Source organism: Humulus lupulus, chromosome 8 (genome assembly GCF_963169125.1).
Source record: "Humulus lupulus chromosome 8, drHumLupu1.1, whole genome shotgun sequence".
NCBI lineage: Eukaryota > Viridiplantae > Streptophyta > Magnoliopsida > Rosales > Cannabaceae > Humulus > Humulus lupulus.
The window spans coordinates 97,683,295-97,700,008 of record NC_084800.1 but is presented as its reverse complement, the minus strand read 5'-3'; the positions used below and the strand labels follow the sequence as shown (position 1 = coordinate 97,700,008).

The 16,714-nt window shown below is 30.6% G+C and overlaps 1 protein-coding gene across 1 annotated transcript; it reads left to right on the top strand.

The window, feature by feature from the left end:
* The first annotated feature begins 14,718 nt into the window (after nt 1-14,718).
* On the top strand, nt 14,719-15,922 carry LOC133795860 (protein ALP1-like). Its single transcript, XM_062233313.1, has 3 exons — nt 14,719-14,997; nt 15,117-15,348; nt 15,444-15,922. Exons 1-3 carry the CDS (start codon nt 14,719-14,721, stop codon nt 15,920-15,922), a joined length of 990 nt encoding a protein of 329 aa, XP_062089297.1.
* Nucleotides 15,923-16,714: the final 792 nt, after the last annotated feature.

Sequence of the window (16,714 nt, the reverse complement as noted above, 5' to 3'; positions counted from 1 at the left end):
GACTTATAAGTCAATCCTTTCGGCCAGTGCTCAACGTGCTATTGTCGTCCTTGACTTATAAGTAAAGCATTTTCAATCAGATAAACATATATTAAATATCACAAGTATGCAAAACACAGTTAACATGTCTAATAAAACAGTCCAAGCAAAGTCATAACCATGTTCAACAACCGGGCCAAGCCCTAATCACATATTTCATGTATTGGGTGCAATTTTCTTACCTCTGGTCCAAGCAGTGGATAGATAATAATGACCCTCAAGCACGATCCTGTCCCAAGCCCTAGCGGTAACCTAGTCACAACCATAAATAATATTCCCATTATGATTCGATCCCAAAAACAAACTCCTAGACCAATCATGTCCTCTCGGGACCTCCAATTCCACCCAACGGGGAGGTGGAATCGTCCCTCGAGCCCCAAGTTCTTCCCAAGCTCTAAAAGTGAGTCTTGCTTTAATTGGCATAGGATAGGGGCGTACAAACAAAACAAAGAGCCCCTAAGAACTCCCTTGCATAGTGCAGGGGTGCCCAGTATAAGGGAGTATGTCACATGTAGTCTGGGAAGTATGTCTCCAAAATAGATCTGGGTAATAAGTCAGTAGAGTTGAATAGCTTATCATAGAAAGCATATTTTCACAAACGCGCGATTCACCCCGCTCAACAGCACCGTTTTGTTGCGGAGTCATTAGGGAAGTTGCTTTAGACATATTTCCAAGTTCATCAAATGATCTTGGTTTGATTTTCCAAATATCCTCCAACCCAATCAGATCACAAGATCTTTAACGTTTTTCTTAATTTGCTTTTAAAGCCATAACAATGAATTCTTTGAACTTCTTAATAAATTCTCAGAATTCCTATGCTTTTAGGTACTTACATGAGTCTATAGAGCAATCGTCAGTGAAGGTGATGAAATACTCATAACCACCCCTCGCTTGAACATTCATTTGTCCCCAGACATCTGAATATACTAGCCCAAGTGGTTCTTTGGCATTTCTCCTATAACAGAGAATGGACACTTTGTCATTTTTCCCTGGAGACTATATTCACAAACATGTAGGTCACCCTAGGTGAGTTCCCTCAAAGGCCCAGCCTTTGTTATTCTTTGAATCCTATCATAGCAAATATGGCCTAAGCAAAAGATGCCAAAAGTACATCATTTTTAACGTTATTGACATTTTTTCGTTTAACAGTCCTAGGTTTAGCTATCTTAAACAACTCATTATTTAGTACATAGGGTTCTTTTGGTTGCAATAGGTAGTCTGTTTTCCATACATCCACTCCACAATTCACATCCATTTAAAGAAATAGGATTTTATTACTTGTGAAAGTTACTACAAATTGTTGTTGATGTAATAAGGAAAACTGAAATTAAAATTTCCACTGAAAATTAGAATAAAATAAAATTAGCATATGATTAAGTTAGAGAATAGTTTTAAGTCTTTATTAAAAACATGTACACATATTACTTGGACAATTAAGTTGTGTGCATGTGGCATTAAAATAACTCACAAAATTTTAATTTTAAAGTATATAGCTTAAATTCCCTATAGTGTTATTAGGTGGAATTTTTGTGAATTTATTTATTAAGTATTAGAGCCTTGCTTAGTCATAGGAGTGTAACACATAATTAGGAAAGGTTTGTATTTTTTTTTTTTTAAATTAAGGCTAGATGTCATAATAAGCTTGATAAGTTGGAGATAGATTAAAGCTTGTTGAAGTATTTGAATTTTAAATAGCTTAGTCTTGGGTGTGTCGTATAGTAGTAAGATGGGTATTGACTCATTTTTTAATTTACATAATGAGGTGTCACACTAGGCTTGAATCAAGTGAGTATGTTGAAGATGGTTGAAACCATTTGAACTAAGGATTTGAATTTAAAATGTGCTTCATGGGCATGTAGGCTATGTAGAGGACAAGAATGGACTTTGAATCAATTGAAGACTATGTCGCATGATGGAAGATGATGTAGCGACAATGAATGAGCAATATAGGGCTGGCCGAAACTACCTAAGGGAAGAATAAGTTCTATTTTTAGAATTTAAATTGAAAAGTGTTGAGAAAATCAAGGAAGAGAGTTGGGGTTTGGAGACTATAAATAGAGCCATTGTCATCTCTTTTTCACACACAATCAAAGCCTCTCTAAATTTTGAAATCCATAGTCCCAAAAATCTCTCTCATTTTTCCCATATAGCTGAAATCTTGTAGTGTTTATAAGTGCTCGAAAAATCTTTTCTTCTATTTTCTTATTAAACCCTAAACACTTAAGCCATATTTAACCTTACATGGCCGAAATATCAAACCATTCTAAACCATACTATAATCGAAAATATCCCAAGTATTAAAGCACTTAATATCATTGTTGGAGATAGGCAATATTGTGAAGGCTCGAGATTTCGATCTTTTGGTTCTAGGGTGAAGGTACGACTTTATAAGGTTTAAAGTTATTGGAAGTTTAGTTTATTATAAGTCTCTAATCTTAAAAAAAAATTATGTCATATATAAAGGTTTTGGGCGATTCTCTATAGCAAAAGCAATCTCTTTTCTTCTTTTTTTCCACACTCAAGGTAAGGAAAATTAGGTAGTTTAGTTTATGCCTAGTTTGTGATATGTATGACCCTAAAATTTCAGGTACAAAAAGAAGAAAAATGTGGCTGGACCTAAGGTGTTCGGAAATGTATGACAGACTAAGTTGATGTACAGTAGGCTCGGTTGCCAAAATTGTATGATAGACTTGTATCCAAGGCTTATTTTCCACCCATGTATAATAACTTATATTTTTCTTATACCTATCTTGTTATTATGACCTATGATTATGATCTATTATAACCTATGACTATGACCTATGATTATGACATATGGTTAAGATCTAGATTATGTTTATGTTTTAGAGTATTATGAACTTTTGTATGATTTATGATATGTTTGCTATGATTACTTGTTATATGATTTTTTTTTTTTTTGTATTTCCATTATTGGGCTTAGAAGCTCACTCCTTATTATGTTGTTGTGCAGACAATTGTGGATAGAAAGGCCAGTAGGGATGGGGACCTAAGAGCTTAGTGATGTAATCATGGGGACCATATAGCCGAGGAATGATCTAGTGGACTTATTTTATTAAAGCATTTTATTTTAAGTTTTATTTTTATATCTTAATGTTGCTCATTTTATTTTTGTTACAAACCTTCTTTTATGTTTGTAAAGACACTAGATCCCTTTGCTTATTATGATTTTCTTAAATAAATGAGCATTATTTATGTTTATGATACAACGTTGTGTTCTCGATAATATTACGAGAAATTAGGGCATTACATATTAGGTCCAACTAAAAAGACTAACCTAATACAATTAAGTCCAACTTAGGTAAATGGGTACTAACAATTCAAGCTTCCATGGAGAGCTAAGCTCAATATGTCAGACACACTACTAAGGCTCCCTAACTTCCATACAAAGCCCAAAAAGACAAGAATTTTAACCTTCATTTTGTTAATTGTTATTCAATTGATTAGATCCAGTTTAGTAATGCAAAACAAATGAGCTTTCACAAGTAGAACCACCCACTAGAGAGGAATTTAAAACCTAACATTTTATGAAAGTTTTATTTGAGTTTTCTCTTTTTTTTTTTTTTTTAAATTTGGTCATTATTATACTTATATTTAAACCCAAATGCAAAGATATCTGAATAATGATGCATGACATGTTAACAATTGGATGGGCCTAACATATCAATCTATATGGCATGTTACTTATTTATAACATTTATTTCCAAAATAAACAATTTTGCCAAAAAAAATAAATAAATCATAACTAACCAACAATAATTAGGTATTTATCTATTTAAAAATAATTAATTAAATACAATAATTTATTAGAAAAAATTCAATTAATTAATTAAATTTAAACTTGATTGTTAAGTTTAGAAAATATCCCACAAAATAAGGAAACTAAAAAAAATTAATTTATTAACCATAAATAATTTGAAAATTTTAAATTTATTAAAAAAATAACAATTTTTGAAATTTATGATTTAAAAAAAATTAATTTTTTTTAGCACCACGCATGCGCGCGCGTGACCTTTGTTTCGAAAATCTTAAAGGATTTTAACAGAATTAAGTAGAAAACAAACAAAATAATGAATAATTATATCAAAGATTGTTTCTTCATGAGGTTGTGTAAAGAGACATATTTGAAATCACACAAATAAGGAAATAATCAAAGGTATTTTAATATCATAAAAATATTTAATTAATTCACTATTGACTTTGTGAGACCTAAATAATATTGATTGAGTAACATAAAAAATGCCTACAATAAGTTAACTAACTTTAGAATTTTAAGCATTCAAAACTAAATACAATAAATTTATTAAAATTTTCAAAGCCTAAACCAAAACAAAAATTCAAACAAAAAAAAAACTCACATGTATATTTGTTCATCCCTTTTTTCTTCACGATAAATATTTTCATCCTAGATTTACAAAAAAAATTCAAAATCACAATCTCATGTGAGATTCTTCTGAGCTTTGACTTGAGCCAGTGAGTTGTCATTTCGTGAATTTTACATCACTTATATTGTTTACTATTAGTGTGGTGATCCTTATTTTTGTAGGATCTTGGAATTTAAATCTAGATGCATGCTTCCTATTATTTTTCCAAAAACATATTAGAAACATAGAATAACATGACATACATATGAACATCAGATTCGTAAATTAACATAAACACAAACATGTAGAAACTTACAAATACGCAGCGGAACTGGAACAACTCATTCTTTCAATCTCTCTAACTCTTGATTCATTTATGTAGTAGAGTATTATCAAGAGATTAAACTAGATTAGCAACACAGTCTTCCTCACTAAGTCTTTGATCAACCTAGAACTAGTGTGGGCTAGTTCTCAACACATGAGATAGAAATCTAGAAAAGAAGAAGAGAGTGAGTGGCCAAGAAAGGATTAGACTGTCTAGATTTTCACTTACCCAATGAATCAACTGAGACTGACTTCTGAAAACCCTAAATATCATATTCCTTATATAGACAACTTGATGAGCTTTATTTAAATTTAAATTTAAATTAATTAAAATAATAAATAAAAAATCAAAGCCTTGGGCTTCCACAAATGGACTTGGGCCCAATCTCTTTGTTTTGAATTTAAATCACAATTGGACCTAAAATCAACACTTTTTATTTATTTATCTTTTAATTAAATAATTAAATCCTCATTCAAATTAACTAATTATAATTTGAAACTTGATTTAATATTATTTATTTATATTGACACCAATTTATCAATATTAATAAATTTGCCCAAAGATTCTCTTTTATTTTCGAAATCTCATGTATTTGTAAAATTTACCAAAATTGCCTAGTCAACTTTAAAAATCTTAATTGATAATTAAATCAATTAATTGAGATATTCTAGATGATTTACTTCAAGGTGATGCATTATCCACTGTTATAACCATTACGGTCAGTCAATCCTCTATCGATGACTTACTAATGAGTCGGGAGTAAATTACCATTTTACCCATCATTTGTATTTTATCCTTAACTCCTACTAAGTCCCTTATAAATGATAAATCCGTGAACTTAATCACAGATACGAGCGCTCAATCATTTACCCTTTTATATTGAGTTATTAAGGAAGTTTATTTTTTCACCTCTCATACAGAAGCTATAGATTTCATATCTATGATTAATACTCCCACTCAATTACACTACTAAAACTTCAAGATGTAAGTATGGGCTAGACCATAGGATAAGCTGGTAATGAACAAGTTAAAAGGTTTAAATAATATAATTAGTAGAATATTATCACTCAGAATTAAGATCAACTTGACATACGGTCAACGTTGTAAAATTGATTAGATTCAATAACAACGATACTTATTTATCTATTAATAATCAATATCAGTCCTAGTCCAACGTACACATATAGATCTGATCTTATCTACTTGGTCAATGCCTTAGATAAGACATCACACCCCGAATGTGTAAGTAGATCATATCGTACATTACCAGATCAGTGAAAATCCAATGCACTAACTTAATCTTAGGACTCTTTCTTTTGAACATATAATTACAATTATAATCAACTGTGTTCTAGTTACTATAATTGTAACTATTTATATGCTCGAGATTTTATAAATATTTGTATTATTCTAATAATCATGTAATAAAACAAGCAAGCAACACGGTTGTCAAACTAGATGATTTCTACTTCTTTTAATGACAATATAAAATCACGTAAAATGTTCGACCTTGTTTTATAAGGGCATAAAACCCAACAATCTCTTGCTTTAATCTTCTTAAATTTGCTCAGTCTTAGACTTCCCTCAAGTCGAGTTCTTCTTGTGACTAGAAGTCGATGTGGCTTTGAGCGTCATTTGCGGATTCCTCTCTCACTCTTTAAACTCGACTTGATTTTCGCCCTAGCTATTCTCGGTTCTCTATTGCATGTTATCCTCCAACGGATAAGTTCTGCCTAGTCTGGTCTTATAAAACAATTGTTGTGTTTAAGATTTGGGTATAACAGCGGTTCGTTCACAAAAAAACTAACATATGTTCACTAGTTTCTTTTTTATTGCTTTGTATTTGTGAGAAAATATTTATGTAGCGTTTTGGCGTACCAACAATTCTCTCTTTTTACAGTCTAATTATCTTCATTTATACAGAGCTTGGAGTCGAATTTGAAATGCTACAATCAAGGGATATTTCCAATTTAATAATTAATTCAAAATTGGAAAAGGGAAATTGAAATAATTATTAAATAATTAGTTTTCTAATAATTTTCTTCCTCTTATGTAGGAGTTGACCCAATCAACATTAAACGATTGATTGACTAAAAAATAAATTTCTATGAATCAAGTCCTATTTAACAACTTTGTGACTCTACTCGTTGAGACCTGGTCATTGCACTTTTCATTTAAGATACGAGTAATGATATGTGCACCCAAACATTACACACAGTGATGTAACACTACTTTTTAAAATAGTGAACCCCAATTTCGATAAAATGATTGACAAGGTTAAACTACTACATCACTGTGTGTAATGTGTTTTTAAAACTTGCTAGGAAAAACTTGCAAGGAAAAAACCTGCTAGGAATATCCTTCCTAAGAAGAATAAGCCTTTCTGTACGAGTTGGTTTACAACATTCTTTTTAATTATATATTTACGCCAGGACATGCTGAAAACATGTACATCATACTTATATACCCTTTTTATTTTAAAAGGAAATATTGATGAGTGCTAAAATAATGTGTTTGTCACTATTAAATATGTTTTCTCTATAAATGTTGACTAGATTGATACATATCATCTCTTATAACTGTTCCAACTCATAATTTTTTTTAAAAGTTAATTAAAATGATTTAAATATAGGAAAAATAATTTTGAATACATTATAATATTAAATTATTTTGATTAATTAAAATTTTTAATTAATAAAAAAAAATAAAGCAAATAAATAATTTTTAAATTTAATTAAAATTTAAACAAAATCTACATTTAAACTTATTTAGTTTATTCAAAATTTTATGAATAAATTCCAAATAAACTTAAAAAATACAAAACAAAAAAAAATGCAATTGTGATTATTTTTTTTTTCAATTAAAATTAAAATTCCCTAAACTATAAACATTTTAAAGACTAAGGGCATGTTTGTCTCCTTAACTCAGAAATAGTTTTCTGTTCTAAAAAATAGAAAATTGTTTTTGGAAAACAAATGATGTGTTTGGCTTTGTTTTTTTAGAACAGATTTTAAAAAACTGAGTTAAAAAATACAAGAATTTAGAAAACACCTTATTTATGTTTTCAAAAGTTGTTCTCAGTTCTCTCATTTTTCTCTCTCGATGAAAATAGAAGAAGCAGTCAATGAACTTTAATGGAGCTCTGAGCTCCTTCTCCTCCATCTCTCCGTCTCTGCGTACATTCTCCACGCACAAATCAATTGTTCTCTTCTGTACTGCTGACTGAAACGAATTCTCTCAACATTTTAATTGTGTGTTCTTCTTATCTTACACACTTTTGTGCCCTAATTTTTTTTCTCTTATGATTTAATATCTCCTCACATAGAAAATGTCTCTAATCCTCTCTTGCAGATCATATCTTGATGTTGCACGCTTGCTAGACCTTCACTCTGCCATTCGCCTGGTTCTTTAAGGTATCTCCTTCTATATATTTAAATATACATATACACACATGCACACGTATCATCTATATATTTATATATATTCGCCTGGTTCTATATATTTTTTGTTGCTCTTGTTTTGGTAAACCTCAAGTCTAAGTTCTTTTTTTTAACAGTGTTGATTGATGAAAGACCCTTTGAGTGTATTTATGGGTATTGTTGTATTTGGATGATTACTTGTAGAAGTTTTCTATATAGAACGTGTATAGATTGTTTTGGTACTGCAACTCTTGCATATATATATATATATCTATTTCTTTTTCGTTTTGTTCTTGTATTTATTGTTATGTTCATGGTTCAATTTGCACGCCAAGTGTTCGAAGAAATTCCTCATCAGATGTCTAGATGATTTCACTTTATGTATGTCTTATTTATTGTATATATTACTGGGTTATGTTTCTTTCAACTATTTCTATCTGATTTTCTTTCCACTTGAATCACCAGCACATATATTAGTTGAAGGAGTGGGAAATCTGTTTGGTTTACTGAGGAAATTCAGTTAGTATAGTTGTATAATTCCTTTTATGGGTGTTGGGTATATATATACTCTGTTCTTTAGGTGAGCTGGACTCCTCAGTTTATTCTTGGAAAAGTAGTGGTCATTACTTGACATCTCTTATAGATATTTCTCAAGTTTGGTATCAAAGAAAAATATGCACACATGATAGGTAGATTTCTTATGTGAGACTTTATCTACAATTCAGTAATAATGAACCAACTGGCCTCATGTTTAGGAAGGCATACAATTGAAATAAGGAATAGTTAAATATTAAAGAATATGCCATTTAATAGGTGGAAGAGAAAGGCAATTGTGAATACCAAGAAAATTTAAATAGACCCTAATCAAATCATTTACCTTAAGTTAACTTGACACCCTACAGAAAGACCACTGACATGAAAAAATCACCTGTGAAATAATGTTGAACTTTGTATAAATAACTGCAAAAATAGATAAAAACATGAATAGAGATCATATGTAACAAGTATTAGGTTAGTATGTAGTAGTGGTGATCATTTGCTAAAAAAATGTTGACCTCTGTTGTAAATATTGTGAAGGCTGTCTCTGCTAGAATTTGCTCCACCTGATATGCAATTTTTAAAGGTACTCCCTTAAAAAAAATAGAATTACATCATCATTAACGTGTTCAATGAGGGGAACGATCCCATAAATTAAGTAGTAGTATTTGCTGCCTGATAACTCTACAAAATAGAGTTATTTTACCACTTTTTATGTGCTAATTGTTGCTTAATTCTTGAGTTTTTAAGTAATTTATTAATTTTTTAAGTAATTTTGAATTTATTAGTCTTATCATGATTTTATATACTTTTGTGTGTTTTTATAATATTTTGTTGTAAAATATTGTAGTCAATTATTTGAATTGTTATTGTTAAGTTAGTGGTAAAAAAATGTTGTATTATTGAACTTAAATGTAAAATATAATTAAGTTATAATTAATATTTTCAAAGAATTAAATTGATTTATTTTATAATTGAAAATATTGTATTATGATTTATTTTATATTTATTTTGTAGGGAATTTATGCTCTTGAAAAGCAATGAAATTGATGAAAAAAAGTGGCATTTCATGGAAAAGAAAGTAAAATTGTGGCATTTATGAAGAGGAAATAGCAAAATTTGGCACTTTTGCCATCTCACTTCCCCAAGTCTCCAGGCCCATCACATGAGGCCCAAGCTTATGGCCCAAGCTTCAATCCTTCCTCTTCAATCAATTCATTCAGCGCCAGCACTTCTCTTCAGCGAATCACCCCAACGTGACCACCCGTTTTCCTTCAGCTATCACCAATCCACCACATTCAGCTAGCTCCCGCAGCTTCATTCACCAACCTCACGCCTGCCGCCTGGCCCAAAGCATTCCAGCCGCCTGAACACAAACCCCAAACCAGCCCTTCATTTATCTTGAGCCCATAAATTGTCCAAAAGGACATTTGTTCCCTATGACAAAAATACCACTTTTTACTCCACTTTCTACACATTTTACCCCAAAACATAATTATTATACCCTATAATTTACCCATATTTACCATATTATAATTAATTAAATTAATTTAATCAATTTAATTAATTTGAATTGATTATTTTAATACCTCATTTGTGGCTATAAATAGGGAGTTTTGAAGACCATTAAGGGTGTCCATTTTTAGAGGGAGGTTACTATACCATAATTTCTACACATTCAAAACCTCTCAATTCTCTTCATCTTCTTCTTCTTTTTATTTTTTTCTATGTATTTTTAGAGGAAAAATTTGGGGGTTTCTCCTCCAAATTTTCCTATTTATGTTTGTAATTTTTTTGTTTGTAATTTCTATTTTAGTTATGTGTTTCTAATCTTTTTAAGATTATTAAGGTGATGATGAAACAATTTGTTACTAGATAGTGTTTATTTTGTATGTTGATTTCCCATTTTGTGCAACAAAGTTTATGGAATTTTCTTCTTCAAATATTTTCTTTCATCTTAAATATCATGTATTTTGGATTGTTAGCACATATTTAAACTTTGTTCTTCATTAGTGCAAATACATAATATTCTTTGTGTAAGATGTGTCATTAAATTGTACACATCCATGCTTAGAACAAAAATATTATGTTTTGTCTTATAAATAATGTTCATTGATTTATTTGTTATTTCATTAGATTGATTTACACGAAATGCTTTGAAATTATAATTTTGAAAAGTGAAGAAAAATCATATCTTTTTAGAAATAATTTGTGCTTAAATTTATAAATCTATTTAGAAAATGATAGTTTAAATTATTTTAACTATCACTAAAACTTGGGAATCAATATACTAATAAATATTATTAAACTTACATTTTGTGGATTCTATTATCTTAATAATCTTTCTTTTACCATCTTCATTTCTATTATTAATTTATGTTATATATATTGTCTTTAATATCTTTATTATTGTCTTTTATTTTATTTTTATTGTTACAAATTTGCATCAATCTTTGGAACTAGGTTAAAATTTATTAATTTTGGTTTAAAATAGTTTCATTTTCAATTTTAGACAACTCCTTTGGGTTCGACCTCGTGCTTACACGAACATTATTCTATAAATACGATTCGTGCGCTTGCGAGTATAAATATTTAAAACATACCTGTTTTGGGTCCATCACTGCCCCGATGGACTAGTCCTATGTAAATTTAGGCTGGAAATGACTATTCATACACCAAATCCCTGTGAGTAGCAGATATTAAACATGACACCTTATCTATGCAGTCATTTTGATTGGAGTGCATAATGTGAATATGTTTATATAGTGTTTTTAATCCTAACTCACTCACACATAAGACTCTTACTAATCCTCATAATAATACTACTCTTATTACTAATCTTAACTAACTAATTAACCAAAAAAGAATGAATGTGTGAAACTTATTCATTGAAACTACTCATGAGGTGGGCTGGACTCCTCAGTTTATTCTTGGAAAAGTAGTGGTCATTACTTGACATCTCTTATAGATATTTCTCAAGTTTGGTATCAAAGAAAAATATGCACACATGATAGGTAGATTTCTTATGTGAGACTTTATCTACAATTCAGTAATAATGATGAGAATTTTTGTTAAGTTTAATTACTACTACCACTACAATATCTAAAACAACTATGCCTGTAGCTACTATATTATAGTATATTTCTTATGTGAGACTTTATCTATAATTCAGTAATAATGATGTTTAGAGGGTAGTAGTATGATTTACTATTTTAGTTATGATTAAAGAACAACTATGCCTGCAGTTACTATATTATAGTCTTTCTTTATAGACCCTCTGGAGCTTTGGACTTAAAATAAATCAACTCCTTTAGGAGTTGGAAAATGTATTTTATTTTGGTCTATAATGTAATGTAACTTCCAAGCAGATATCTGCAAAAGTCAAATGTTAGAACATTTGGGGAATCTCCCATTTGTTTATAGAGTAATTAGGCTTTGCACATGCCTGAGGTAGCTAAGTTTGAACTTCATTTTAACGAAGTCAATGGAAAGAGAACTTGTGCTTTTAAATACAATGTCAGCTTGAAGGTGTGGGGGGTGGTGGCTTTTCCAGTCATAAAAATATGTTGTGTGTGTTTATCAAGCTTATTGAGGATTTTTTAGAAAAGAAAATCACCTTCCACTATGCAACTCATTAAAAAAATGCAGATACATTTTTATTTCAATCTAAATTAAACCTCTGCAACTTCAAGTTCCTTATGTTACTAATCATTGTTTCGTTGTCGTGTTTCAGATTCACTTCCAGTTCTAGGTTCAGGATGCAACCCCCGAAAGTACCTGTCTGGAAAATGTGGAACATTGAGTAAAGTGGGTGTTCTTATTGCAGGTAAAATTTGTAATTATTGCATTATTTTTCTCTAATTTTTCAATTGAATTGATTATTGTATCAATGTATTGCTTGACAATCTTATTTTAACTTATGTTATTCTTTTGGTCATGAAAGGTTTATCAGTGTATAATTGGTATTGCTATGTGTTTGTCTCAACTGGAAGTTCATAAGTTCACCGTTACACTAAAATATAAACTACTTTGATCACATTTATTAATCCTATGTTACATAAAATTTTATTGTGATATATATTAGGGTATATATGCAACATTTCTACTTATTTATCAACATTGCCTATTAGCATAAATGAATAGTCAAGATTGCATTCTAGAGTAATCATATTTTACTGTAAAAAATTTCTATGTGTATAAATTTGTAAGGATTTGTATTTTTTTCATTACATAAAGATGCTTCTGTTGAGAGTAGGGAGTTGTCCAGTGCAATGGATTTTCTTAGAATAGATTTTGGAAAGAGAAGACATAACAATGTTGATTTTCTAGGTTGACATGCTAGATTGCTCTTCTATATGGCATTAGGCATTGGGCAATATGCAATGGCCAAAGTTGAAGTGTTTTGTTTCTCATTTTTATGCTATTAATAAGATTTTTATACTATTGCCTCATTAGAGACCTTTCCCTTATCATAGGATTGTGTAGGCAATGACAGGGGCTGATCTCAAGGAGTGGGGTTATAAGCTAATAGGAAATAAATAGGATTTATTTATTATAATATTTGTGTTTAGTGTCTTATATTGGCTATGCTCTAAGATAATTTATGGTATGGAATATTGCTAGATTTGAAATATGGCCATTGAGATCACAGATGTTGGTGATGCATGTTTATGGGGACCAACTGTAGAGAAGATTTTCATCGATATCATGGTTGATGAAGTGAATAAAGGAAACATGGCAAGTGGTCAATTTGGCTCAAAAACATGGGCGAAAATTCTTGAGGAGTTGCAAATTAAAAGTAAGCGAAAATACTTAATTAAACAAATTAAGCAAAAGTTCAATAGGTTGCGTACTAAGTATCGCGAGTTTGCTGAGTTGTTGAAACAAACTGGATTTGGATGGGATCGTGAAACCAATACTGTGGTTGCTTCAGAGGAAATATGACAGAATTATCTAAGGGTAAGAACAAACTAAGTCTATTATTTATATAAAACATTAGTCTTGAATCAAATTAAGTGATGAAACTAGTTTTCTTTTTTATTTTAGGCACACTCAAAGGCAACACAATATCGCAAGAAACGATGTGATCATTTTGTATTGTTGGAACTAATTTTTAGTAAGTCAACTGCCACTGGTCAGTTCCATCGTTCTGCTGCTTCAGGTTTGCCCAACACTGATGATGAAAGGGAAATGGAGAATGAATTTGATCGCATAGACGCCCATGATATTGATGAGAATGATTCTACTAGTTGCTCTCGGCTTGTTGATGATGTTTTTAAACGTTCAACAAAAAATTCAACAACTACAAGTACAGAGCGAAGAGCTAAGAGACAAAGATCACAACAAATGAGTGATGCAATTGTTGCATGGACTGAGGTAGCTAAAGTAAGAGCAGAGGCCACTTTAGCTAAAGCTGAAAAATACAAGAGTACAACTGAAGGAGGAGGAAGCCAAAATCATGAGTTTTCTCTCACAAATTGTATGCAAATCCTCGAAGGAATGGAAGAAGTCAATGATGATGCCTACATGAAAGCTGTTGAGAAATTTAAGGATCCAAATTGGAGAGAGATTTTTATTAATATGTCTACTATTAGAAAGAGAGCTTGGTTAGATAGGCTTTGACTATACTGTGATATGTTTGACTGTGTAGGCTTTGAGTTTTACTTTATGTGTGCTTGACATTATTATAGTATGTTATGTTAAAATAATCTAGTGGAGACTTTGTTATTAGTTTCAAATACGTATTGTTTTTTTCTAAGTTTATTATGCATGTCAAATAATTTGCAGGTTTCAGAGTAATCAAATGGATGATTCTAGTTCATCTTCTGCAGATAGTGATTTTGATGATTTTTCAGATTTTTTTATGCTAAACTTTTTAAGTGATTACAATGAAAAGTTTATCGAGAAAATCCCTCAAAGAACATCTTCTTTATGTGGAGAAGATTTTGAGAGAGAGTTATTAGGTGGTAATGAGAGAACATGCTATGAATTATTGTGAATGGATAAAAATGTATTCATGGAGCTTTGTACTTGTTTAAAACAAAAGGAATACATTAAGGACACACGAGAGATTAAAGTTGAAGAAGCAGTTGCCATTTTCCTTATAATTGTTGGTCAAAATGTGCGAATGAGACTTATAGTTGACCGATTTCAACATTGGCTTGAAACTATTGATAGGCACTTCCATTTAACATTAAAGGCAATATGTAAATTAGGACAGGATATCATTCGACCAACTCAATCTCCGTTACCTTCTCATATTGTCAACTCCTCAAAATACTACCCATGGTTTCAGGTACTTAATATACATCCAATGTATTATAGCTTTATATATAAATTATATTTTCACATATTTTTAGTTTGCATTTTTCTTCGATAAATGTTTATAATAGTTTTGGATTTTTGTACTATCAGAATTGCATTGGTGCCATTGATGGAACACATGTGAGTGCATGTGTCCCTACAGATAAGCAAGTCAGTTACAGAGGCCGAGAAAACGTGGTAACACAAAATGTCTTGTGTGCTTGTAACTTTGAAATGTTCTTTACTTTTGTATCTGCTGGTTGGGAGGGCACTGCAAATGATTCCAGGGTGTTTATAGATGCAATTACAAAACCTATATATAAGTTTCCATTGCCTAAAGAAGGTATTGAAAGCTTAGGATTGAATTGTTATTTTATAATTTATGTGATGGTGCATATAGAAAACTAATTTTTCTTTTTGACATGTTTTATTATGTAGGTGAATATTATGTTTTGGATTCCGGGTTTCCATGCACAAAAGGTTTTCTCCCACCATATCGTGGTGAAAGATATCATTTGCAAGAATACAATAGTGGACGTAATCGACCACGTGGTATAAAAGAACTATTCAATTATAGGCATTCTTCTCTTAGGAATGACATTGAACGGTGCTTTGGTGTCCTAAAAGCACGTTTTCCTATATTGAAGATGATGCCACCTTACAAATTGAGTAGACAACCTTTGATAGTTCTTGCTTGCTGCACTCTTCATAATTTTATTCGTCAACGCACACAGTATGATCATATGTTTAGAGAATGGGAAGAGAAAGAACTTGAGGGTAAAGACAACATAGAGGAAGCTAACACTAGTGTGTCAAGATGTGAAGTCAATTTATCTGATGAATCTGCTGCAGCAATGGCAAGATGTCGAGATCGTATTGCTCAAGCTATGTGGACAGCTTATAATAATATAAATTAGTCAACTATATTTTATTACTATAAAATAATTTTAGTATTCAAATTGTGTTTATGGGGACATATTGTAGATTAATGGTGATTTTCTATATACTTTAGATTAAATATTTTATTTAAAATTTAAAATTTCTCATATTTTTTAAGCATTATAATATTTTATTGATATTTTACTTGTAAAAATTATTTAGATATTTTTTTAGATTAAATACTTTTTCAAACAATATGATATATTGTTAATTTATATGAAAATTAGCAATATTATAACTAAGTTAGATTAAATATGTATGTGACTTATTGTATTTTTATTAAAAAAAATCATAATAATAAGTATTAAAACAATTATTGTAAGAAAAATATGTTTTCTAAATACTGCTTGTTTTTTTTATCATTCAAACATGTTTTTGTTTTTTGGTTTTTGCAAACTGTTTTTAGAAAACAATAGCTAAACACCGTTATATTTTGAAAACTATAAAAACTGTATACCATTCTCATTTTTTAAAACACAATTTTAAAAACAGAAAACATAAAACAATACCAAACACGCTCTGATATTTCTTCTTCCTCCTTCTTCATTTCTTCAGCTAGGACAGTCGTGCGAAGGAGCTCATCTGATTGAGGCTTTGAAACTTGGGACAAATGAAGTAGTTGGGCAAGGACGAAAGTCTCCGAATCTCACATGGGATGGGTGGAGGAGCTTGGTGGGTTCAGGTTTTGAAAATTGGGTCAAACAACGAAACTGGGTAGGACAAAGTTACTTGATCTTTGCTGGGATGAATAGAGGAGCTCCATTGCATAG

Coding starts and splice junctions, on each gene's coding strand:
- LOC133795860 (XM_062233313.1), top strand. CDS start 14,719: ATGGAGCTTTGTACTTGTTTAAAACAAAAGGAATACATTAAGGACACA. Junction 14,998..15,116: donor AATACTACCCATGGTTTCAG/GTACTTAATATA, acceptor TTGTACTATCAG/AATTGCATTGGTGCCATTGA. Junction 15,349..15,443: donor GTTTCCATTGCCTAAAGAAG/GTATTGAAAGCT, acceptor TTTATTATGTAG/GTGAATATTATGTTTTGGAT.